Source organism: Astatotilapia calliptera, chromosome 15, assembly GCF_900246225.1.
Source record: "Astatotilapia calliptera chromosome 15, fAstCal1.2, whole genome shotgun sequence".
In the NCBI taxonomy this organism is placed as follows: domain Eukaryota; kingdom Metazoa; phylum Chordata; class Actinopteri; order Cichliformes; family Cichlidae; genus Astatotilapia; species Astatotilapia calliptera.
The window spans coordinates 25,847,922-25,873,633 of record NC_039316.1 but is presented as its reverse complement, the minus strand read 5'-3'; the positions used below and the strand labels follow the sequence as shown (position 1 = coordinate 25,873,633).

Genomic DNA, 25,712 nt, shown 5'->3' with positions numbered 1-25,712 from the left:
AGAGGACTTCACACTTTAAACATCATATTGTTCCAGTCCCACCCTGATAGGACTGTGAAAATACTGTGTGAGTGTGTGTCTCTCTGTGTGTAGGTGTTTTGTCTGTGTGTGTGTGTGTGTGGGGGGGGGGGGGGGGGGGGTATGTACCTGTGTGTAAGTGTGCGTGTTTGTGGTTTGCGGAAACAGCAGCAGGGTGGGAGCGCCCTTCTCTGTCCCCGCCCCCTCAGTGTCCCCGCCCCTCTCCGTGCGCTTCCTGCTCAGGTGAAGCAGCTGAGGGTGTTGGAATGTGTCGGTGCTGTCGGTGATTCGTGCTGCGGGACAAACATGGAGGTCGGACTTCTCCTCTTCCTCCTATGACTATGAGCAGCGACGCGTGCGGGAACAGCAGAGGATCTTGGCTGTGACGCTGCGGGCACTCTTGAGGCGTCCAGGTGTGGCTGCTCCACCTGCGGCTGCGCGATCACTGCTGCAGTTTTGACGGGATTTTTGCGCCCCCGGTCAGTTTGCGTCTGCCGGAGCTCACCATGCCGGAGCTGATCAGCGTCACGGAGTTCATCGACGAGACCAATGAAGACTACAAAGCTCCAACCACCTCCAACTTCACTACCCGGATGGGCCACTGCAGGAACGCGGTGGGAGCTCTTGAGGAGGTGAGGAAACAAGGACACACACACACACACACACGGTTGGAAGTCGGGGATTATAAGAGTTTAATAAGGTGGTAAAAAGGCTTCCACTGAGCCTCTCTGTAAATACCCGGAAAGTCCGGTTTGTTCCTTTTTTCATGAACGTGGTTTGTTTTCCCGTGTGTGGGATTGAAGAGGGTTTTAGTCACAGCCTGTTTTCACTGTTTGAGGACCTACAGTGTGAATAAACGGTGATTTCTACTGCTTTTCAAACTTTCCAAGCAACAGAGCGTCAAACGAATCTGTTTTATTCGAAAGAGGAACTGAGAGAAACACTTCCTTCTGTAGACATTTTGTAAGATTTAACAGCTTCTTTTTATTTTCTTTTTGCAACACGATGATGAAGCATATTTCTAAAACTGAAGAGATGAGGAAGCAGAAGTTAAAGGTCAAAGGTTTCAGGTGGGAGAATAAGATGGGGCTGAAGGCTTTCCCCACAGGGATGCCCTGGGAAAAAACAGGGCCGCCCTGGGAAAAAACAGGGCCGTGGGCACAGACATGTGAAAGGCCCCAAACTGCCCTCAAGCTCAGGAGGAAGTCGTCACTGGCTGTTTTTAGTCGTATTTAGAGAAAATATCTTAAAGTAAATTAACGTGATGATTGTACTGTAAACTCAATGATAATATTCATGAAAGGTTAAGGTAGTATTAGCAAAGCCACTCTTCCACTATCACCAACTCGGCTCAACTCGATTCACCTAGACTGGATCGTTTCGGTTGTTTTCCATTACAGTGGAGCACCACCTCAGTGTGGGTGAGATTGTCATCAGTGAAGGACAGTGAGGAGATTGTGGACCTGGTGCTAAACTGAGGTTAAATGTCTGCAGCACATCGTTGGACCATGTCGTTGGGTTTTGTGCAGTGTTTCACCCATATTGGAAAATAAAAAACAGACCTTCAATAGAAGCATATTTATGAGCAGCACATGAATGAAAAGTCTGACAGCCCCCAATTTTAAACAGAATTAAAAACACAAGTAATGATGATGCTGGCGCAGTTTAACATGGAAGGGAATCTGTTTACACGCTGCAAAGAGGCAGAGCCATTACTGAGTTGGTGAGCTCAGGTTGAGTGGTAGAAAACGTGTTTCCAGCATCCACAGCAGCTGTTCCTATGATCAACATTTTTTTTCCTGTGACCACCATTAAAACCTTTACTGGGAAACAGCGAGCGGGAGTCCTTTGTCAAAGCAGCTAACACATTTTAACATGAAGAAAAGCAAATTCTGCAGCTGCTCCGCCCGCTCCTGTTTGTGTTACATGGAGAAAAATCTGCATAAGCCTCCAGAAGTTGTATTAAAATTTGCAGATGAACTGTTAACTTAGTCTGATACATGTTTAAATTATACAGCTAGCTGAAGGCTGACGTTCTATTTTACATGGAAGCGGTGTTACATGGTGTGTGTTATCTGGCTTCATGGATAGATAGAGTTGGGTGTCATTTGCATAGCAGTGAAAATGTATGCTATTCCTTCTGATAATACTGTCTAAGGGAAGCATGTATAATGTAAATAAAATTGGTCCTAGCACTGAACCCTGTGGAACTCCATGATTAACCTCAGCATGTGAAGAGGACTCTCCATTTACATGAACAAATTGGAGTCTATTAGATGGATATGATACAAACCACTGCAGTGCAGTACCTGTAATACCTACAGCATGTTCTAATCGCTCTGATAGGATATTATGGTCGACAGTATCGAACGCTGCACTAAGGTCTAGCAGGACAAGCACAGAGATGAGTCCACTGTCAGAGGACATAAGAAGATCATTTGTAACCTTCACTAAAGCTGTTTCTGTGCTGTGATGAGCTCTGAAACCTGACTGAAACTCTTCAAATAAGCCATTCCTCTGCAGATGATCTGTTAGCTGTTTGACAACTACTCTTTCAAGAATGTTTGATATGAAAGGAAGGTTAGCGATTCGCCTATAATTAGCTAAGACCGCTAGGTCTAGAGATGGCCTTTTTAGTAAAGGTTTAACTACTGCCAGCTTGAAGGCCTGTGGTACATAGCTGATTAATGGAGGTGATTGACAAACATTGATTATGTTTGCTTACTAAAGGAGTTAGAAACTCCTCTATATCAAACATCTTGGCCGAGCATAAGAAAACACACGCTTAGGTCGTATTAGGTGTGCTCATTTAATTGTTTCACAAATCTGGCCATGTCTTTGAAAGCTGACCTCAGGGCAGGAAAAGCTTAGGCGTTAGTGATCACACTTTGTGCATACTGGCCTGAGACTGTTAATGGGACAGAAAGCTGTTCAGTGAGGACGTTGTTGTTGTTGTTGTTGTTGTTGTTGTTTTAATACATATATGCTCTTTTGTGGTCATGTTTTAGTTTTTTTTTCTCTCTTTGAGTCTTTGATATCACGTTATAGTTGCCAGCAAGTCTTTCAGGACAGGAGTCCATTGGTTATTCATGGCTTCCTGTCAATAATGAAGGCATTAAATATTTTTTTCACAGGTTTCCTTGTTGATGGATAAATAGAACAGTGTGTCAGAGAGGTTATTTATTAATTCTTAGCATAAAGAGTCAAATGCTCTGAAAAGAAGACACAACATGGATGTTTTTTAGGGAGGTGATCACGTGATTCAGGGATGGCTTAAACAATCTCTTATTTCACTTTGTGTGTTTTTGTGGGGACTTTTGTTTGGGTTCCTCTTTTCTTTTTCTTTTTTTAATGGTTTCTAGTTTTTCAGATTCCTTCTGAGACTTTATTGGTTCTAAGGACAGTAAATATTTTTCCCCATCGTTGTAGAGGCCATCTGTTGTTGTTGAGGAGCTGTTGGATTACAGCTCAGAGCACAGAGTTGAACGCTGGTTCCTCTCAGCATAAAGTGAAGAAATCTATGTCCTTGCAGCGAATGCTTTAAAAGCACAACTGAAAACCTGACGTGAGGTCTGTAGAAATCGCAGGTCTGCTGATCATGTCCTCCTCCTCCTGTTGCATGCTGGGATGTTCCCACTCAGTAGACCCGAGGCGATGGTAGAGCCTCACTCCGCTGATCGAGTCTCGACATGATTCGCCTCACCTTGGTCCTCCTGCTGTCTCCGATCTTTGCTTTCCTCTCAGTTAAATCCCTCCATTCTCTCCTCTTTCCTTTGTCATCTTTCTTTGTCTCGTCCTCTTTCTCTCTCTCCTTTGGTCACTTTTAAAGCTCTTCTCTTCACGTTTGAAGCTCATCTCTGTTTCTGTTGTGTCTCAACTTGTCTGAAGTGATGTGAAAGGAATTAAAGTCTCCAATAAATCATCAGCTCCTCCCTCATCTTCAGACGGTAGAATAATTACAGTAAACACATGAAATCAGCATCAGTGTGCTGAATGGTAAAAACAGCAGATGAGTACTTTACACAGTCCCTGCTGGTCTGATCAGTGTTGTGCCCATTCAGGTTTCTTTATCTGCTTCATCTTCCACTCGTCACACTGATCTGCTCACCTGCGTTCACTAATGTAAAATTAGTGTTGTTGCACGTGTTAAAAGCAGCTGAGCAGAGCTGGTGTGCAGAGGCTGTGAAACTGAGGAAACCCTAAAAACAGGAAGCGTCTCGGCTGCTTCTACTGTCAGAAAACTGCTGTGAAATGTTCTGTTTTGATGATTGCCACTCTCCAAATCCACACTTTGGCTCGTGCCTCATCCTGTAGACCTGAGACCTCTGTTTGAATAAATATCACCACTACTGTGAGCTTTAGCAGCTCTACATTGTTGCCACTCGGTTACAGGAAAATTCATGATGATGATTACTTTTAGTCAATAACTGTAATCTCAATGATTTTACAGTCATTACATTAACAGTTTTACAGACTGTTTCTTTGAACTTCAGTGTAAAAACCGTGAGGGTGGTGGGGACATGCGACGTCCTGCAGACAGTTTTAGACACACGTTGGTGGACGTTTCTGACCTCACAAGACAAAGCAGCGCCCCTGCTCGCCTGCAGCCTCCAAGTCAGGATGTCTGCAGGTGGAGGTGGGGCGAAAAGAAGTCAGGGCACCAATAACCTCACCTGCCTTCAGACACCTGCATGCATGCTGAGAGTGATGAAGGCCAACTACCAGTCAGTTAGTTATGATTAGTCAATTGGGCATCTTCATCCATTAACATCCTCCTAGATGTTTGCCTGCAACCTCATAGTAGGTTCCAAAGTCCAAAGAGCTGCATGTTGGGATCACTGGTGATTCTAAACTGACCATGAGTGTGATGTAGATAAGGGGGGGGAAATGATGTACTTGATTTATAACACAGGGAAAAACCAGAGCTTTGTGCTGAAAATGAATTCAGTAGGTAACAGGGGTAATTACCATTAATTATCATTAAATATGAATCCTCTGACGTCAGCCTGAAACAGTCTGAAGGGGCTGCTGGTAAACTTTGATCAGACAGTTTGACTGACGTATCAGCAGAGGAAGTGATCCCCCTTTATCTTTGCTGACCAGGTCAATGATCTATGTGGTGTACAATCATGCACTAAGTTACTATATTTAACCTTTATGACCTCTTTACACCCTTGCAACACCCTTATTAGGGACATAATGAAAGCTCGTGGGTGGGCTGCTGTGACATGAGCCTGTTGGCGTTTGTACCAAGATTTCAACTCTGTCCTCAGAGACCTGCCCTGTGTGTTGTTTGTGTGTTTGCAGGCGTTTCATTGAGATTATTGCATCATTCATCCTGTAGGAACGGTGTTTTCTACGTTTAGCCCGTCCTGTAGCTCTTTTTCAGTGAGTGCTTTGGTGAATTTGCAGGTAAACTCTCACAAACACAAGAAGACCATGAATATTTATCTAGAAGGCCCTGCCAGGACCTCAGTGCTGTGAGACCATCAATCATCCACCGTACTGAGTTGAGCTGTTTCTGAGTTCTTTGTATTTGTGCTCGATCTGTTGTTTGGTCTTTGGCTGAGCTGAATGAAGTCGCTGCTCTACACCTGAGCTCACCTGTCGCCTCGCTGTGTTTCTGTGCAGAGATTTGAAATCAGCTCCGGTGTTTGATGAGTGGCTCATCTTGAACCAGTTTTTGGTCAAAGAATAACCAAGTGCATGTTTTTCTCTCTGAGTCATGGACCTGTGACTCAGAGCTGTAGACGCTTAGGTGAACCCCACAGATGAGGTCGGCAGGAAAACACCTGAAGGTCATGTGACTGAACCTCTGTGGTCTCATCAGTCATGCAAACTATGGTAAAGGCTTAGATCACATGGCCTCTTCAGTCTCCCTCCCACAGCCTCGGGTTAGACACAAGCAGACTTCATGTTCCTGACTAACATGAAGCTAATGCTGTAGCTCGTGTTACCACTCAAAGGTTTAATTTAGGCTGCGTTTTAGCCTCAGGCTAACGAGGAGAGTTTCAGGAACTAGAAGACGTTAGCTTTCAGATCAGCTCTCCTGCAGGCACGCCGGCTTTACAGAATATGAGCTCCCTTTGGGTACGTCAAACAGGTGAAAGAATTCCTTCTGAAGCCCTAACCAGATTCCTGTGAATACAGTGGGCGTGGCTATGTCAGGTTCTGTGTGTTCGCCAGAGCTGATCGTGCCAATCAATACAATACTGATGATTCCATGTGATGTCCTGCAGATCACAGAAGCAGCGCTCTTATTTTAGGGACTAATGCACCAAACTGTACCGCTCAGATGAGGAGGGACACAGGAAACAGGAACAGCACAGAGAATCTGATCATTTTCAGAACATAAGATTCAGTTCATTACAGATTTATTAATATACAACAATGCACATCTCAAGGTGCTTTGTAAGATAAAGACCCTAAAATAATAAATATAATACTACAATAATACCCCCTGTGAGGAAGCACTTGGTGACAGGGGGGAGGAAGAACTTTCTTTTAACAGAACCAGGCTTATGTTTGGGGGAGGCAAAAGTTGATGCAACAGTAAAACACAAAAAGAACTGACTAAACTTTATGAAATGCTGCCAGCATTCTAAAGCCTTGAGAAGGTCAGTAGCTGTGGCCGCTGGGCGCTGTCCCTCAGCAGGCGTCTTCGGATTATGTTGAACTGCAAGAATAAAAAGATCTGCTTCAAAGGTCTGAATGAAACAGTTTCTGTGAGTGAGAGGTGTCTGCTAAAAAAAAAAGCACCTTTAATAGCAGCACTGTTTTCATCAGTCTCTTATTAGATGTGTGATGTCTTGATAATAACTCTGCTTCGGGTAAAACATGCAGACTCTGCAGTCCGTCCACGCACGTCAGCTCAGGGTATGAAGGGTGACAGTCTGAGATGAACACCAGCAGTGGTGAACGGTTCATACTGACTATAAACACACTTTTTCTTTAACTTTGACGTGTAAGCATTAGAGGCATGGCTCCTAATCTGCGTGCTGTTTCTTCTCCTCAGGCTCTCGACTTGGACCGGTCCGTTCTCTACAAGATCAAGAAGTCGGTGAAGGCCATCAACTCGTCTGGTCTGGGTGAGAGATGCAGTTTCATGTCAGTCTGACCCAAAATAACAACGCTTGTCACCACAGTCTCACTTTGACTGTCACTTCCTGTTTGTGGTAGCACACTGCGCTCAGATACAAACTACCAAAATAAAAGCAGTTTTTTTATTCAGGTCAGTGCGGGTGGGGTGGGTTCGTCAGCAGCCGCGTGCTGCTGGTGGGTCTCTGCTCGGGCCGGTGGAGTCTCACCTCCAAACATTCCTGTCATGCTTCCCCGTGTCCCGGCATGCTGAGGGATACGCCCACATCCACACTACAGTGCAAACAGAGGAAAGGCCGAGTCCTTCACACACTCAGCAAACACACAAGATCCGAACATTATTCAGCACTTCTGCAAAAACTGACAGGAAACGCATCATTCAGCAGTTTCACAGACAGAAGGCACTGCATGACCAGAAGTATGTGGACAGCAGAGAGGTTCTGAAATATTTAGCTTCTCTCTGTGACCTGCAGGTTTATGTTGGAGGTAAATCTCCATGTATATACCAAAGATTCAGAGCGGCTCGGTGCCTCAGCTCGAGGGGAACAGGCCATTTTCTCTGCTAAAGAAATGCAGCGGGTACACACAGACATGTCCAACTGAAGCCCAATAAACACTTTTAAATCATCAGAATTATTTAAAGCTGAAAAATTATACGAAAAACTGTAAAAAATTAAGATTTTGTTTCTCTCCTTTTATTTTTCTACTTTTAATTTTTCGTATCAAAAGGGACTAAATTAAATTAACTAGAAATGTTTTTGGAAAAATCTTTTGTTGCAATATAAAATTCATTTAAATTAATTTAAATATAATTTCAATAAATTTACATTTATTTTAATACATTCACATTCATTATTTGTTTAAAATATTTAAAATAAATATTTATGTTTTAATTGTTTAGATTTGTTTATTTTAATTTGAGGTGTGTATTTTATTTCTGTTCATTTATATATCTCCAGTTTTTCTCAGTATTTAGTATCATATTTTTATTTATTCTCTTTGTCTCCTCTTATATTTATTGTTTTTAATTACCCTTTATTTTATTACTTTTTTATTCACACGTGTTTGTTGTCCTTGTTTTTTCCACATGGTGGAGTGGATGGTTTTTGTTTTCACACAGAGTTTAATCATTTTTGTTTTTGGAGTTAAATGAAAGATGATCCGAGCTGCAGTCCGCATTTATTTAAAGTGTTTTCTGTGTCGTAGCTCACGTGGAAAATGAGGAGCAGTACGTTCAGTCCATGCACAAGTTCGGGGAAAACTACCTGACCCGGGGTGACAGGGATGACGGCGATGTCGGCTCTGCCTTCATCAAGTTTGTCGTTTTCACCAGAGAGCTGACAGCCCTCTTCAAGAACCTGGTGAGGAACCAAAGTCAGCCTCAGAGAGTGAAACATCAGACATTTTATTGTGAAAAGTGTTAAATGTAGAAAGTGTGGTGTGTTTTGCGCATTTGTGCTGTGACACAACTTCCTGTTTGCAGCTGCAGAACATGAACAACATCATCACATTCCCTCTGGACAGTCTGCTGAAAGGAGACCTGAAAGGAGTGAAAGGGGTTGGTGTCACTTTCTTCTTCCTGCTGAAACAAACCCGCAGACACTCGCTCAGTTACACTTCACTTCCTGTTACTGTGGCTAAAAATGAATCATGTTTGGTTAGATGACATGTTGACTGTGTATTTACAATAATTACATCAGAACTGTAATCATTTTAAACACACAGCTTCAGATTTAACAAATAAAATCACGCTGGGGTCCCACATTAATGTCTAAATATCTTTGTACCACAGCAGCAAACCAGCCACTGTAAAATCCTCCGTTTCCTGTCATATGAAAAAACAAAAGCAGGAAATCGAAATAAAAGATCATTTTTTGTTTTTTCTGATTTATTCAATATTATTTTTCCTGCTTTATGCTCAGTTTGAATAATTAAAAAAAAAACTGCTTCTTGAATTATAAAATGTAGGCATGTTAGGTAAGGTGGCCCTGAGGTGCCAAATACAACATTTAATTTCTGCAAAACACTGAACAGTTTTTCTTGTAGTTGTGCGATGAGCATAACTTCCTGTTTGTAATGGTGGTGTCGTCCTGCAGGCTGTGGCTCGTGGCATAAAGACTAAATGGCTGAATTTAAAACACCTCTGTTGTGACACGGTCACCATTGTGTTTGTTTTTCTAATCTAACGCACATGCTATCATCTAGAAATATTTCCAGAGTGACTCAGAGGTTAGAGTCCTGTGTGTGTGTGTGTGTGTGTGTGTGTGTGTGTGTGTGTGTGTGTGTGTGTGTGTGTGTGTGTGTGTGTGTGTGTGTGTGTGTGTGCGCGCACGCGCGCACGTTTATGAACTGTGACTGTGTGACGTCTGTTTTTCCTGCAGGATCTGAAGAAGCCGTTCGATAAGGCCTGGAAGGATTACGAGACCAAACTGTAAGAAGGGCTCATTATCAGCTGCTCTCACTGAAATGTTAAATCACGGAAACGAGAACACGTTAACCAGTCGACTCATTCAGCATTTAAATGAGAATGTTTGAATAAAGTTATCTTTATTGTTTCTGTCTCCACAGACTGATACATGCTCTTTTTTTCCTTTTTTCTCAAAAAAAGAAGAAAAGATAAAATATGATGATTGAAATCATGGCGTTTCTTGGCTTCTGTATTTTAGCATCTTTCTATTTTTTCTTCTCCTCAGTTTGTTGTTTTGATCACATTTTTTTGTGTTGAGATTTTAACATGACCTTTGACCTCTGCAGAGCGAAGATTGAGAAAGAGAAGAAAGAGAACGCCAAGATGCATGGCATGATTCGGACGGAGTTCAGCGGAGGAGAAATCGCAGAGGAGATGGAGAAGGAGAGACGAATGTTCCAGCTGCAGATGTGCGAGGTGAGGTCAGAGGTCACACAGGTGACCTGAATGCTAAAACAATCATCTCTATCCTCTGAGGTCAGACCGAGAGCAACGTTTGTTTTACTGCCTCGACCAGTCAGCGCAGATTTTATATGACGTGGAAGATTTGGTGGACAGAGGTCTGTGACGGATTCTTTTCAGAAGTTTTCCAGTTTGATGGTTTTCAGGGTTTGTAGCTTTTTTGGCTTCATCAGGCGCTGATCTTCAGCTCAGTCTGTGTTTCTCGTGGTTTTTTGTTGGTCATGAGTAGAGAAGGAGTGGAGGGTGAATTCTGTGGATATGCTGGTAAAGAGGTGACAGAAAAAAAGCCGTGAAAACGAGCTTCCTCTGAAGGCTGTCCAGGCTCGCTGTTAGAGACCCGATGAGGATCAGCTCAGAGTAAAGCCAGCCGAGATGGTACTGACCAGGATGCCTAAACAAGATGAGGTTTAAAGGCCAGGAGAAGACCCCGGGCAGACCCAGGAAATGCAGAGATGATCTCTCAGCGGTTTGGGAATGCCTCAGTGTCCTCCTAGAAGAGCTGGAGGAGGACAAGGAAGGACTGGTCATGCAGTAACGGTTATTTTCTTCAGTTTTTCTTGATTCTTTGGCTTTTCTCTGCAGTACCTGCTCAAAGTGAACGAGATCAAAGTGAAGAAAGGAGTAGACTTCCTCCAGAACCTCATCAAGTTTTACCATGCTCAGTGCAAGTATGTCCAAACGTGACCAACAGGTCCATGTATGAGTAAGGTGTTAAAGAAAATATAATAAAGTGTGAATATTAAAACATTAATTTTGTTATTGATTCACTTTTTCCTTGGAGGTTCTCAGACGTTTTTTTCTTCAGTTTTTTCCAGGATGGACTGAAAGCTGTGGAGACTCTGAAACCGGCCGTAGAGAAACTGTCCACAGACCTGACAGCGGTGAGGACGCTTGTGTTCCCTGCAGGAGCATTAAAGCTCACAGCTCACTTACCGATCGCTCTGTGCGAACACAACAATGGGCTTAAAGTTAGAGTTTCTCTTCCTCTGCAGATCAAACAGACTCAGGACGGCGAGAGGAAGCAGCTGGCTCAGCTCCGAGACACCCTGAAGGCGGCACTGCAGTCCGATCAGAAAGAGGTAAAAAACATCAAACATGGTGTAACATCCATTTGACTGATGGCACAGACCGAAAACATGAACACAGTTAAAATGCAGGATAAACACGAGGGTAAAGAGTCGCTAACATGCGCACAGCAGTTAGAACAAACATGGTCTGAACAGATGTCATGAGTCTGATGGTGAGCATAACCAGGTGAGCTCTGACAGGCTCACCTGTTACTGGAAAGGAAGTTGATTAACAAAGCTGTCCATCAAACAGAGGCTGCTCTGAGCTCTGAACTCTGTGTAGGGTCATAGTTCTCACGTCTTTCTGTCATAAGAGCTGCTTCACATAAAGTGTCTGATTTATTGACAGGACGCCCAGGCCAAACAGAACGCAGGTTACAGCCTCCATCAGTTGCAGGGTGACAAAGCCCACGGCAACGAGCGCTCTGGTTTCCTCTACAAGAAAAGTGAAGGGTGAGCGAACTCAGTGTCCCAGAATGCCATATGAATGTGACTGACATGCACATGCAGTTCCTGTGACGTCCAGCAGAGGCAGCATTTAGTCAGTCTACACAGACTCAATGTTAAATGTAACATATTTACAGATTTAACATGTTTTCCTCCTTCTGCACACGTGTGTTAGTGGTAGCTGCCTCAGTCACGACTCCACTCTATGACCTTTCACACTAAAAGCTTTGTCTCTCTCCTCGTCAGACTGAGGAAGGTGTGGCAGAAGAGAAAGTGCTCGGTGAAGAACGGCTTCCTGACCATCTGTCACGGGACGGTAAGGTCCTCTTCTCCCATTGGTCCATGACAAGCCCCCGCCCTCCAGCCTGCACTACATGTCCAATCAGAAATCTCCTCATGAGTTTATCGTCTACATCAGGGGTAGACAACTCCAGGCCTCGATTGCCGGTGTCCTGCAGGTTTTAGATGTGTCCCTGTTCCAACACAGCTGATTCAAATTGCTAAATGACCTCCTCAACATCCCGTGAAGTTCTCCAGAGGGCTGGTAATGAACTAGTCATTTGATTCAGGTGTGTTGACCCAGGGTGATATCTAAAACCTGCAGGAACCGGCACTCGAGGCCTGGAGTTGCCTACTCCTGGTCTACATTAAGTGGGGTTAAATAGTACATTATCTATTTATTTATTTTTTTAGTTTCTTTTCTGCCTTCTGTTTTTTATTTTGAAGTTTGAGCAGTCAAATGGCCAATCAGGACTGAGCTAGCAGAACACAAAGAGCAGAAGGAAAATGATTAAAAGAAAAGGGTGGGAAAAGGATTTGATTTGAAATCTGAGGGCTGCTGGAGAGAAAGTTTCTAATTCTTCTTAACTGTTTCTCTTTAACTTTCAGCCTTTTGTTTCTCCTTGAGCTTGCTGAAAAGCAAATTCAAAGAAAAACAAACCTCATATCTACAGATTCACAGTAACACATATCTTCAGTTCTATTTAAGGTAAATTTCAAGATTAGACTCATGTTTCTGAGAACCGGGTTTCCAAGGTAACCTACACCTTCTTGATAGCTGTCGGTACATCCTTGGGTACATCCCTCCTTCAGAGTAATGTTCCTTCATGAAAGCATTCCTTCAGAGACACGTTTCTTCAGCGTAACATGTCCAGGATTACGCCAACCCTTCACAGCTGGTAGAAACCTTCCACATTTACCACTCAGACTCAAATGAAGACAGGTACTGCAGACAGAGTCCTCGCAGTGCTCCATCTGAGGTCAGCTCACCGAGTTCATCCGTCTTATGGTCCAATGTGCACTTATTCTCACTCCCATTCCCACTCCTTTCTGAGGATAGGTGAAGCGATATTGGAGGGTATTTCTAGTTTAGTTTTTCTTTTCTTTTCCTAAATTGCATTTTGTTTACATGATCAAAATGAATTGAACACAAAGATACAAACGTTGCGCATGATGATCAGCTCCAGCTCTGAAACCTGACTCTTGCCTTGCTTTGGGGAGTAGAACCGTCAGCTGCAGAAGATCCTCTGATATCAAAAATGTGAAGGAAAAACGTCATAAAACTTTAGTCTACCAGACTTAAAACGGGTCCATGGGCCCATAGTGGGTATGTATGGGTGAACTGTGGGGCCCGCATGGTACGGCCATTTAGGGAGGCAGGAGACAGTGGTGGAGGCAAGAGGAGGAAAGGAAAACCCTGTGGTTCATCAATAGTTTCCTTATGAATGAGACGTTTTGTGGCATGAAAAGCCAGAGGATCAAAAGTCATCAGGCTTCAGAAAACAGTAGAAAATGAGATTACAGAAAGTCACTGAGGTTAATCATCTCAGAACTTTAAATGATATGTGCAGATGTTTTGCAAGATGAGGGAAGGTTTTGAGTTGTGCAGCTTAAAGTCCTTACAGGTTCTTGCTGTGGGCTGAACCTAACTGGGATCCAACTATTGTCCATGTTATGGTATATAGCAGTACAGACTCTGTGACAGTTTCAGGATCTTTTCTCTGTAACGCTGAATGTTTGATATCTGAGTGAGGTTCAGTCAGAGCTGAGCTCTCACCTCCTCTCGTTGTCTTGCAGCCAAACAAACCTCCAGCCAAGGTCAACCTGCTCACCTGCCAGGTGAAGAGGAACCCCGATGAGGAGAAGAAAAGCTTCGACCTGTTCTCCCGTATGCTGCAGACTTCCTGCTCACATGTTCCTCTGTATATATGTGTGTAAAGTCTAAACTCTGTCTCGTGCCCCCCCCCCCCCCCCCCCCCCCCCCCCCCCCCACAGATGACCGGACCTACCACTTCCAGGCCGAGGACGAGGCCGAGTGTCAGATGTAAGTACGAGCAGGCATGGCCTGAGCTGCCGGGCTTCGCGCTACTGCGAGCGCTTATGGTTTGGTGTTTTTTAGCTGGGTGTCGGTGCTGCAGAACAGCAAGGAGGAGGCGCTGAACAAGGCGTTCAAAGGAGACCAGGACGAGGGTGAGAACAACATCGTCCAGGAGCTGACCAAGTCCATTGTGGGAGAGGTGAAGAAGAGGACTGGAAACAACAGCTGCTGCGACTGTGGAGCTGCAGGTCAGAATTGTTCAGAAGTCTCTCTCAAACAAACACCACTCATGAAAGGAAACAAAATTCAAAGATTAAACACGGAAGTCCAGTCACTCACGGTCAGGTCAAAAAAGTAGTGACGCTTGAATGAGTCTTTCTTAGTTCTGCCGGCGTTCTAACCCCACTGACCTCTGCAGGACTGCTTGTGGAAAGCTCTGGGCCTTCAGGCAGTTTTTTTCCTTTGCGGTTGTTTTGTGTGGGGTTTTTTTGTTTTTGGCATTGAAGTTGTTTTATGCAACTTTTTTAGTTGGTCTGTTGCTTTAAACCTAGCTGATATTCTTGTAGATGATGGTTTTACTGAACTGCACTGTGAACACTTGATGTGGAACTTCATAGCACTTCTATTTCCTGTCATGGTTTACAGAAGTGAGAACACGTTAGTGTCATGAGAGAGGGCGCATCAACAGTCTCTCTAATAACACCACAAAACACGTTTTCATCTGTTCATCTCAGCACGTCCAAAGATTAGATTAATAACATACAGTTTTTTTTATCAATTATATATTCAACATTCACTATATTGCCAAAAGTATTCACTCAGCTTCCTCACGTGGACCTGTAGTCCAAACACATTTCTGCTCAGAGCTGCAGAAACTTCCCAGAATTCTTTTCCAGGTTTGTCTGTCAGCAGATTGTTAATTCATCTCATTCACTTTGTTGTTTCTTTAGTCTTGAAATTACATTTTGAGGATGTGAAGGCACCGCTTGTTGTTTCTGTGCCCCCACCCACCCTCTACAGATCCCTCCTGGCTGTCCACGAACCTCGGGGTGCTGATCTGTATTGAGTGCTCAGGGATCCACAGAGAAATGGGGGTCCACTACTCCAGGATCCAGAGTCTGGACCTGGATGTCCTGGGAACCTCTGAGCTGCTGGTGAGTCCACTTCACTGTCCCGACAGAAGGTCAGAGCATTCTGTTTGTCAGTTTGCGGTGACTCATTTCATCATGACTTTAATCTGTTAAATAAAATTAAAATATTTGCAGGAAAAAGCCAAAAAAGCAAAGCAAAAAACCCTCAGATTTTTACCATCCTGCAAGACTGTCTCCTGATTCGTTTAAAACTGTTTCTTTGAAATCTCTTAACCTCATTATATTCACCTGTGTGAAGACGTGAATGGAAGGGACATTCTGAATGTTTGCAAACCTTTTCTGGAATAATCAGGGAACCAGAACCCTTGCCGAGCATGTCAGTCGTCTTCAGCTGTGAAGAATCAGGAAGTGTGATCACGTGTCTAATCTTAGGAGCTACAGCCAGAACCGAACCAGAGTTGATGTTGGGCTTTTGTTGCCTTTTAGTTGGCGAATAATGTGGGAAACGCCAGCTTCAATGAGATCATGGAGGCAGATCTGTCAGCGCAGGAAGTGACCAAACCAACTCCAACCAGCGACATGTAGGTGACGGCATCAGGAGGTGAGTCTGAGCTGTAGTAGGATGTCGTAGTGACTCGTCCGTCTGGTTTGCAGGCAGATGAGGAAGGACTACATCACAGCGAAGTACACCGAGAAACGCTTCGCCCGGCGGAAGTGCACCGACGCCGCGTCCAGGCTGCGGGCTCTCTACGAGGCCATCAGGAACCGAGACATTCTGTCGCTTATCCAAGTCTACGCTGAGGGGGTGGACCTGATGGATGCCATCCCACAGCCCAACGAACATGTATGACCTCCTCATCTCTAACACGAGTTTGACGGACTGACTCATGCGTCTCTCTGTTGTGTCTTTGTGCTCATTTTGTGTCTGTTTTTACTAAGCTTTTACTCTTAAGCTCTGCTTTGTGTGTCCATTCAGTAACACGTAGACACAGCTCTGTGCAGGTGTCCGTTGTTGCTCTGCAGACTGAGTGTGTGTGTGTGTGTGTGTGTGTGTGTGTGTGTGTGTGTGTGTGTGTGTGTGTGTGTGTGTCAGGAACCCGGGGAGACGGTGCTCCACCTGGCGGTCCGAATGGGCGACAGAAACTCGCTCCACATTGTCGACTTCCTCGGACAAAACAGGTGTGACTGTTCAATTAAATACCTGTTCTCCAGGTGTGTGTATGTGTGTAGTGACCGGGTCTGTGTTTCAGCGGTAACCTGGACAAGCAGACGACCAGAGGAAACACGGCGCTGCATTACTGCTGCCTAACCAACAACAGCGAGTGCCTGAAACTGCTGCTGAGGGGGAAAGCTTCAGTGTCCATCAGTAAGAACACACACACTTGCACATATATCAGAGCGTGCTGAATGCTGACGATGAGTGACAAGTGCTCATATCATTCATATGAGCATTACACACTCAAATGTTGCTTTTTATGATCTTTTACCGTACGACTGGTCTGAAATCTGTCCAAACTTGAGGTTTTAAGATGTATTTATGCAGTGTGTGATTGTTCTAAACTTTATGACATCGTTGTAAAGTCGTTGGATGTCATTTTAGAAAAAAAAAAGAAAAAGTGTGTGGTACAGCTCTTTTCATGCCCTTTAATATGATATATCACTCGATAAGGTTTCTTGAAATGTTTTATAAGAGGAACTTTGACATGGGCGCTAATGATGAAGGTCAAGTTCAAATAACCAGCCAACCTGGCTCTAGTTTATTGTTGTGAGGTTTGAAGAAATAAAAGCAAGTTTCACAGCTGGTGTGACCCTCATCTGGGGCCGTTATTGTTTCTACCATCACATAAAATTTAAATGATGTCTTGAGAACAAACAGAGCTGAGTACTTTGTCTTTTCAGGGGGAGAAAAACCTGCAGTAACACAAGAAAAGTGCAGATCTAATCATCTTTCCCTTTTGGAAACAATGTGCTGACATAATTCACCAAAAGTCTGAATGACTGAATTTGTGTCCACAGCTAACGATGCAGGAGAAACACCGCTGGACATTGCCAAACGTATGCGACACAAAGAGTGCGAAGAACTGGTGAGAATCCAAACACTTCCAGGCTGTTCAAAGTAAAGCAGTTCCTGTGCTGTCGAGTGTCTGTACCAATAAAGTTTGATTGATGTGTTCCAGCTAACTCAGGCTCAGACCGGAAAGTTTAACGTCCATGTTCACGTCGAGTATGAGTGGCGTCTGCAAAACGAAGACCTGGATGAGAGCGATGACGAGATGGAGGACAAGGTAGGCTGCTTTTCTGACGTCCTGCATTAAACTTTCTGTTGGCTTTAAGTGACCGTGTACTTCCTGTGTTTTCTGTGGGTCCTGCAGCCCATCCCACAGCGGCGGGAGGAGCGCCCGGTCAGCTGCTTTGTGCCTGGAAGTGGACCCGTGCAGCCCAACCTGGCGGCGCTGGCGTGGGATGTTGCCTCCCTGGCATTAGACAAGCAGCGGCCTGCGATCCCCAGCACCATTATTAGCAACGAGACTTACGGCACCATGCTGAATGTGAACCTGCCGCCCCCCGGCCCAACGCCCCCGCTTCCTCCCCGAGGACCCAGCAGAGGTCAGAGGGCGCCTGGGCTGAGATCAGCTCTGCTGTTCAGACCCTGTGAAGCTGTGAGGAAATAAAACTGATCTGATTCTGTCTTGTCACCATCAGGTACCAATAAAGGCACCTCCGTGGAATCAGTAGGCAGACAGCGGTCGTCCTCCGACCCCCCCAACCCTCAAACGCCGGAGAGGAACTCCAAGTACGGTGGGTGGACTTCCTGTCAGATCCACAGCGGAGGGTCTCGTTTGTGATGTTTTTCTTTGCGTCCGTCAGCTTTATTTGGCTTTGTTGCTTTATTTTCACGAAAAGAGCAGACAGTTCTGTCCTCTTTCTGAGGTATGAACCGGCTGTATGAGGCTTTCAATTCAATTCAAGTTCAGTTCAATTTAATCCAGTTCAGTTCAATTCAATGAATTTAAATTCAGTTCAATTCAATTTTAATTATACATGGCCAAATCAAAACAACAGTCGCCCCAAGGCGCTTAATATTGTAGGGTAGAAACCTAGATACATACGGAGAATACCCAACAATCATATGACCCCCTATGAGCAAGCACTTCGAGACAGTGGAAAGGAAAAAAAATCTCTTTTAACAGGAAGTAAGCTCTGGCAGAACCAGGCTCAGGGACAGGCGGCCATCTGCTGCGACCGGTTAGGGTGAGAGAAGGAAGACAAGATAAAAGACATGCTGTGAAAGAGAGCCAGAGATTGATAACAATTATGATTCATATGATTTATTCATGATGCAGAGAGGTCTATTAACACATAGTGAAGGAAGAAGAAGAAACACTCAGTGCATCATGGGAATCCCCCAGCAGCCTACACCTATTGCAGCATAACTAATGCTGGGCATACACTGTGCGACTTTTGGCCCATTTTGAGGCAATTTTTTTTTTCAGTCGTGTGACCATTTTGGTGATCGGCCCGAGTTTCACCTTCATCGTGTGTCATGCGTCGTGTAGTATTGTGACAAAGTGGCTAGGACTGAATTCATTTACCATTTGTCACATGCATAAATTGTTATTTTGTGTTCTGTTATCTTATAGAACACAAAATAAGCACATGTAATCTTGGCTCTACATACTATCCCGGGTCTGTTTGTATTAGCATTGGTTATATTCATTTCATCTGTGCAAATGTTCTTAAAGCTAAGAACAATCTTTCATTTGTTTATATAGTTTGGTTATACTTACCATTGTGTGTTCCTTTGAGCAGGTCCTATGTGTAAAACAGGTATGTGGGAAGGGCTGCCCCAGTACTTCCTGATTTTATAGGTTATGATGTCATTGATCATGTCAATTGGGTGTAACCAAATGTTTCTTTTGTGTAAAATTGTTTATTTCATTTAAAATAACCTCATGAGTCAGATTAAGTGAAGAGATTGACTTTTCAAACTGTTTAATTGGGTGAATGAGTTTGTTAAGTGGAAAAATTATTTTTTTCCTGTTTCTGATGGTGGTTGTATGTCTGTGTGAATGAAAGACAGAGAGGGAGAGCGAGAGACAGATTTTGTTTTATAACCTTCATGTTAGGGATGCACAGTGTGAGCACTGAGGTCGCATCAGAGCATCAGGCCGCATAGTGTGAGACCCTGCATGGTGACCTACAAACTTCTAACCCCTGCAAGTCAATTGTACAGTTTGAGCAGAAGCTGATTAACGTGACTAAAAAAATCTCACAGTGTATGCCCAGCTTAAGGGAGGATTCAGGGCCACCTGATCCAGCCCTAACTATATGCTTTAGCAAAAAGGAATGTTTGAAGCCTAATCTTAAAAGTAGAGATAGTGTCTGTCTCCTGAATCCAAACTGGAAGCTGGTTCCACAGAAGAGGGGCCTGAAAATGGAAGAATCTGCAACCCATCTACTTTCAAATACTCTAGGAACAAGAAGTAAGCCTGCACTGCACGAGCAAAGTGCTCTAATGGGGTGATATGGTGCTACAAGGTCATTAAGATAAGATGGGATCTGATTATTTAAGACCTTGTATATGAGCTGGATTTTGAATTCTGTTCTGGATTTAACTGGGAGTCAGTGAAGTGAAGCCAATATAGGAGAAATATGCTCTCTCTTTCTGTTCCCTGTCAGTACTCTTGCTGCAGCATTTTGGATTGCTTTCAGGCTCTGACTGTGGAGGTGTGCCTGGAGCCACTGCTCAGGGCTTTCTTGACTCTTGTTCTGCCCTCTTCTCCCAGTGCTCTCACTGGTTCCTCCTCCTCCTCCTCCTCCTCCTCCTGGGCCCAGCAGGAGAACCGGCATGTTGGAGACCAAAGCCGCCACAGCCAAGACTGCCCCCCTCCCTCCTCTGCCTCCCCTGCCGACAGGACTACCTACAGCACCTCCAGTCCCGCCACCGCCCTGCATCCCACCTCCATCACCACCCCAGCATAAAGTTCCTCTCCTCCCACCCAGCCACCAACACAGAGGACCACCAGGATCCAAAGCCCCTGTCTCTCCTCCCGCGTACGTACTGGTCTGATTGAGCTGGGTCTGCTGGGAGGAAGCACACCAGTTTAATGTTGTTCTTATGATTACAGAGCAGCGAGGGTTCCTCCTCCTCCTCAGAGACCTGCAGGCACGATTCCGTTGGAAAAACAAGGTACACGCACACACACACATGAGCACACACACTAAAATATCCACAATCAGTAACATGAAAATATTTGAATTTCACTCAGGCTGCAGCACCGCCTTCTTGGATGTTAGTACAGTAACTCACAGCAGCATATTATTGGTCGTAAGATGTCATTAAAAATGCTCTAAAAGGCTCCAGCAGCACAAACATGGTGCAGACATCCAGTTCAGGTGAAGCTAGCAGACAGCTAGCAGCTACAGGCACCTGTGTCAAACTTTAAGCCTGAATATGATGTAAGCAGGTGTGTTATAAAAACATAACTGCTGTTAAAAGGCTGAAACTTTTGTGCTTTGACAAGGGACTGTTAATAGAGCTCTGTGGAACACCACGACCTGCAAGAACACACTCACATGATCTCTGATGTCACTCATTCAAGGAAAGCTGTGATTATGGTGTACAATACATCAGTGAAATACCCCCGTCATGGTTTAATGAGGTCAGGTGCTCATTAAACCTCAACACTGGATGTTTCTCTGTGTGAAACTTAAGGGTATCTTTGCAGTTTCGTGCCATGTCAGATATTCTGGTGCTTTACTGCAGTGGTTCCCACCCCTTGGGTCTGTGAGTGGTTTGGTACCAGGCCATGAGAGTTGAGGCTCGAGTGTGAAATTCGTGGTTTTCAGGGGTTTTATTGTTTTTTAGCGTTAACTCTGTTTCCCTGGGTCTTTTCCCATGTGATAACATAAGATAACATAACCTTTATTAGTCCCACACATGGGAAATTTGTTTTGTTACAGCAGAAAGTGGATAGTGCAAAGTTGCATAGAAAAACACTGGAATAGGATAAAAATAAGATACTGTACACAATAGAATAAAATAAAATACAAATGCAATATACATCTGACAGCAGTGTGGAGGAAAGACCTGCGAAATCGCTCTGTCCTACACTGTGGAGCTGCTCAGTGCTGTCAGAGTCTCCTGCATGGGGTGAGAGATGTTGTCCACCAGGGATGACAGCTTAGCCACCATTCTCCTGTCACTCACCACCTCCACTGGGTCCAGCGGGCATCCTAGAACAGAGCTGGCCCTCCGGATCAGCCTGTTCAGTCTCTTCCTGAACCAGCAGAGATGCTGCCACCCCAGCAGACCACACCGTAAAAGATGGCTGAGGCCACCACAGAGTCATAGAAGGTCTTCAGGAATAGGCCCTTCACTCCAAAAGACCTGAGTCTCCGCCGCAGGTACAGCCTGCTCTGCCCTTTTCTGTAGAGGGTGTCTGAATTATGAGTCCAGTCCAGTTTATTGTTCAGATGAACACCAAGGTACCTGTAGCTGTCCACAGTCTCAATGTCCATGCATCGAATGTTTAGTGGTTGCAGTGGAGGATGTTTGTGCCTGCTGAAGTCTACCACCAGCTCCTTGGTTTTACTAGTGTTCATCTGGAGGTAGTTCTGCTGGACCCAGTCCACAAAGTCGTGGGTCAGTTCTCTGTACTCCCTGTCGTCCCCATCACTGTGGCCAACTATTGCCAAGTCGTCAGAGAACTTCTGAAGGAAGCACTGGGTGGAGTTGTGGGAGAAGTTGTTTTGTTGAAGCTGATTCTCCATCTTCTGCCTGTAGCTGAACTTCCCTTTCCTTATCAGTCCTCCAGCTCTCTCTGCAAGGCCCTCCTCTTCTGCTCGAGGACGGTTAATCCAAGGTTTGTTGTTGGAGAAACAGCGCACAGTCCTGCTGGGTGCAACGTTATCCACACAGAAGTTGATATAGTCCGTAATGCATGTCACAAGGCTGTCAATGTCCTCTCTGTGGTCGTCACAGATCACCTCCCACACAGTAGACTCAAAACAGTCCTTAAGAGCCTCCTCGCTCTCCTCTGACCATCTCTGCACTGTTCGGGCAGCTGGTAGCTTCCTGCACAATAAGGGCTCATACACAGGTTGTGATGAGATCTGCCCAGGGGAGGGAGAGGTGATGAACTGTATGCCTCTTCTGCATTGGTGTACAGTAAGTCCAGTGTTTTATTGTCTCTGGTTGGGCGTGTCACATACTGGGTGAAGGTGGACAGTGTGGAGTTCAGTGAGACATGATTAAAGTCCCCTGATATTAGGAGAAGTGATTGCGTTTGCAGTCTTGCTGACTACAGAGTGGAGAGAGTCACTGGCTGCATCCGCGTTGGCCGAGGGGGGAGACATGCGCTGTTATCGTGATAACATGCGAGATTTCCCGGGGGAGCTAGTACGGACGCATGCTAACGGCTAGAGGAATTTCAATACACAGCAGTATATTCACAGTTTAAACCAGATATTTACATACACTTTATGGAAAACACAAGAACATTTTTTACTGTTAAACATCAATTTAGAGTAAACTTGTTTTGGATAAATAAATATTGAAAGATCTTTTGAATTAGTTAAATGTCGGAATAAGAGAGAGAGCTGTCATTTTATTATCACTTTCATCAAATTTAGGAGTACATGTACACTAAGTTTATTGTTAATTAATAAGAAAACTGCAGACGATTCCATTCTGAGCTGAAGAAGCTTCTGATAGGTTCGTAGAGTCCATGTGAGTAAATTGGTGACACACCTGTGGATGCATATAAGGCAAAACACAGAGCCTGTTTCTTTGAAATGGGAAAATCAAGAGATGTCAACCAAAACACCAGAAAAAGAACTGTGGAGCTCCATAAGTGTGGCTCAGTTTTGAATACAATTTGGTGCCATTTACAATTAAGAAAACAGATAGTTTCTCTCTTTACTCTTAAAGTTAACAAATATGTTTTTATATTTATCAATCTAAAAAAAATAAACATTTAGTCTGATTTGATGTTACAATTAAAAAAGTGTTTTTATCTGAAGAGTGTGTAAATATCTGGTTTCCACTGTATGTTTGATGATGTTGATGTTTGCCGTGATTGTCAGCACAAAGAGGGAGAGAGAGCAGGTGAGACACACATGTTAGTCAAATGGTTGTTTGCCAAAAGTATCACCGTATCATAGGTCCTCATGTATCTCGTACCTAGTGTTTCTTTTTAGGTTTACTATTTTTCAAATTCTACATTTATTAAGTTATGCAGGCTTGTTTGCACAACAAGGCTAAATAATTATATAAACTTTTCTCAATCTAAATATTGTACTTTGGTAGAATTAAAAAATAAGTGTAGTGCAGGTCTATGATGATTTTTAGTGCTACTATCATCTAGTTCTGATTCTGGTTCTGTCTTGGTTAAGTCCTCAGTAGTCCTGATTTTGAACTGTTGTGTCCTGTTTTAATTCCGGATCAGTTCTGGGTTTGGTTGATTTGGGGTTTAGTCCTCGTGTCTTGATGCAGCCCTGATTTTGTTCTGCCTTGCTGCTTAATTAAAAAACTAGTTTAAGGTGTCCTGCATATGTGATATATATTTTTCCCTATATGAAGTCATTCCTTTTTGAACAAAACTCAAAACAGAGCCTATTAATCTTTCAGTCATTTCTACCCCCCCCAATCCCACATGCATACTACCCTTTAGGCCTAAGCCCCGGGTGTATCAAATGTCTGCCTCCGCCTCTGGTTCAAACAAAGGTGAAGTTACAGAAGAGAAACTTTTTTCTGAAGTCTGTGGGGGCTTTATCTCTCTTTGGCAGGTCGTCCGATCGTGTCCCCTCATAATCCGTCTCCTCCACCCCGCAAACCCAGAACTACATTTTCTGTAAGTCCTCAAACACACCACCTCATTTATTTCTGCACACAGACACAGTCATCATCACAAGTCCAGCATGTAACACAGCTTTACTGCTAAATGTGTGCGTGCGTGCGTGCGTGCGTGCGTGTGTGTGTGTAGAAGCAGAGGCCTCAGAGGGTGAGGGCCATCTACAACTGTGCAGCGGACAGTCCAGACGAGCTGACGTTCAGCGAGGGAGAGCTGATCGTGGTGGACGGCGAGGAGGACAGCGAGTGGTGGGTGAGTGAGAAACGCCTCCAGCACAGGAAACGCATCATCAGCACAACTTCATTCACTTCACAACATTTATTACAGCATGTGTGTGCGTTTAGATGAAAACCCACCTGAAGAACAATCCTGACCCGTTGTCCAGGTTGTGATTTAACCACCGTCTGCGTTTCAGATCGGTCACATCGAAAGCGATCCGACCAGGCGGGGAGTGTTTCCTCGCACCTTTGTTCACTTCCTGTCGGAGTGATTCGTGCCTCCAACTGTGGTCAGACTGAGGGCACATCTGGATCCTCCTGTGGACCTGAGAGGAGAGTCCGACATCCAAAGAGATCTGATTGGGGTCTCGATCTTCACTCATGCTCTTCCTCAAAAGCTGTCGGCCTGAGTTTGAAATGTTCTAAAAGCTATGCAGCGGACACAAAAAGGGCAGACCAGACCAAAAGTATGTGAACAGTGTTCTTCAGTGATACGTTTACACACAGCAGAGCTACGTTAGTACAGCGCCTCCACAGACAGAGAACAGGAACTACAGCTGAACACAGTTACAGTAAAATCCTTCACTGCCTTAAAAAAACGCGACGAAACAACAGCTTTGTTTTTTTCTGCTTCCTGTTACAAAACCAGCTTCATTTATAGAAATAATCAGTTTACTATGAAAGGACTTCATCTTCACTCTGTCAGGATGACCGCACCGGCACAGCGTCCACATACTTTTGGCAGATGTGATGTACATTTCTGTGGTTCTGCTGCTGGGATCTAGCTGTGTTACATCAGGAACATTCAGCTTGTTTGTAAAAGCTTCAGGATGAAATGATTTTTATTATTTTAAGATCAAACATGTAATCTGAGCAGAAAATCTGAGTGTCCTTTAAATTTTAATGTATTTTCGACTTATTAAAATCATCATAAGTGTACCTGTGAGAGTCTGTCCTGTTTTTCTTTCCCAGCACTCACTTTTTCACTCTCATTTATTTCCCACAAGTTTTGTCAGTGGCACAGATTTGTTTAGACGCTTCACTGCTTCAGTTTTTATTTACATTATTATTTTACATGTTTCTGTGAGTCAGTGAAGAGCAGTCTGAAGCATTTCATAAGTTGGAAGACAAATAATTGGCAAAAAAATCAAATGTAAAGAAATGGTCAAACTCTGCGATCACTTAAAATATTTCAGTTTACTCTCATATGAGTGTTACCTAAAACAATGACATATGTTCAGTTTTATGTGAGCGGAGCCTTTTCATTTTCTACATACTTGGAAAATCATCAGTTTGGACTTTCAGACCAGCTGGAATTACAGATAATCAGGCAGACATACCTGTGTACTAACAGGACATCGCTAATTACACCGACCATCTTAACCACACCACACTGTGGTCAGAGCAGGAATTACAGCCATACGGAACAGAACAACTACTGATGATCTGTGAAGGATCTAGGGCTGAAACTCATCAGAAACATACACTCTAAAAACTATTGTTTAAGCTCAACAAAAAAATTAACGCAACAGTTTCCATTACTCTTTTTGAGTTATGATAACTTATGTTGAAATTAGATTGAACCAACAAACTATATTGAGTTACGGGAATTAAATTATCCTCCATAATCAAAGGTGATTTTAATTACCATTTACGTAATATTTGGTAGCTT

At 44.0% G+C, this 25,712-nt stretch overlaps 1 protein-coding gene across 1 annotated transcript; it reads left to right on the top strand.

Annotated features, from left to right (window-relative positions):
• Positions 1-232: 232 nt before the first annotated feature.
• Positions 233-24,983, top strand: asap2b (ArfGAP with SH3 domain, ankyrin repeat and PH domain 2b). The gene is made up of 28 exons (XM_026142678.1): positions 233-650; positions 7,034-7,106; positions 8,323-8,477; positions 8,600-8,674; positions 9,498-9,547; positions 9,871-10,000; positions 10,628-10,713; positions 10,851-10,926; positions 11,038-11,124; positions 11,462-11,565; positions 11,806-11,875; positions 13,636-13,726; positions 13,834-13,882; positions 13,958-14,124; positions 14,897-15,030; positions 15,454-15,548; positions 15,622-15,811; positions 16,061-16,146; positions 16,218-16,333; positions 16,984-17,051; positions 17,145-17,252; positions 17,340-17,574; positions 17,671-17,766; positions 19,755-20,022; positions 20,097-20,158; positions 23,758-23,822; positions 23,955-24,074; positions 24,238-24,983. Exons 1-28 carry the CDS (start codon positions 525-527, stop codon positions 24,310-24,312), a joined length of 3,057 nt encoding a protein of 1,018 aa, XP_025998463.1. The 5' UTR covers positions 233-524; the 3' UTR covers positions 24,313-24,983.
• The last annotated feature ends 729 nt before the right edge of the window (positions 24,984-25,712 follow it).

What these genes read in the sequence shown, in the direction of transcription:
- asap2b (XM_026142678.1), top strand. Translation starts at nt 525, where the DNA reads ATGCCGGAGCTGATCAGCGTCACGGAGTTCATCGACGAGACCAATGAA. An exon ending in AAGCTTCGACCTGTTCTCCC is followed by an intron (nt 13,727 to 13,833) that starts GTATGCTGCAGA and finishes CCCCCCCCACAG; the next exon opens with ATGACCGGACCTACCACTTC. An exon ending in AGGAGGACAGCGAGTGGTGG is followed by an intron (nt 24,075 to 24,237) that starts GTGAGTGAGAAA and finishes TCTGCGTTTCAG; the next exon opens with ATCGGTCACATCGAAAGCGA.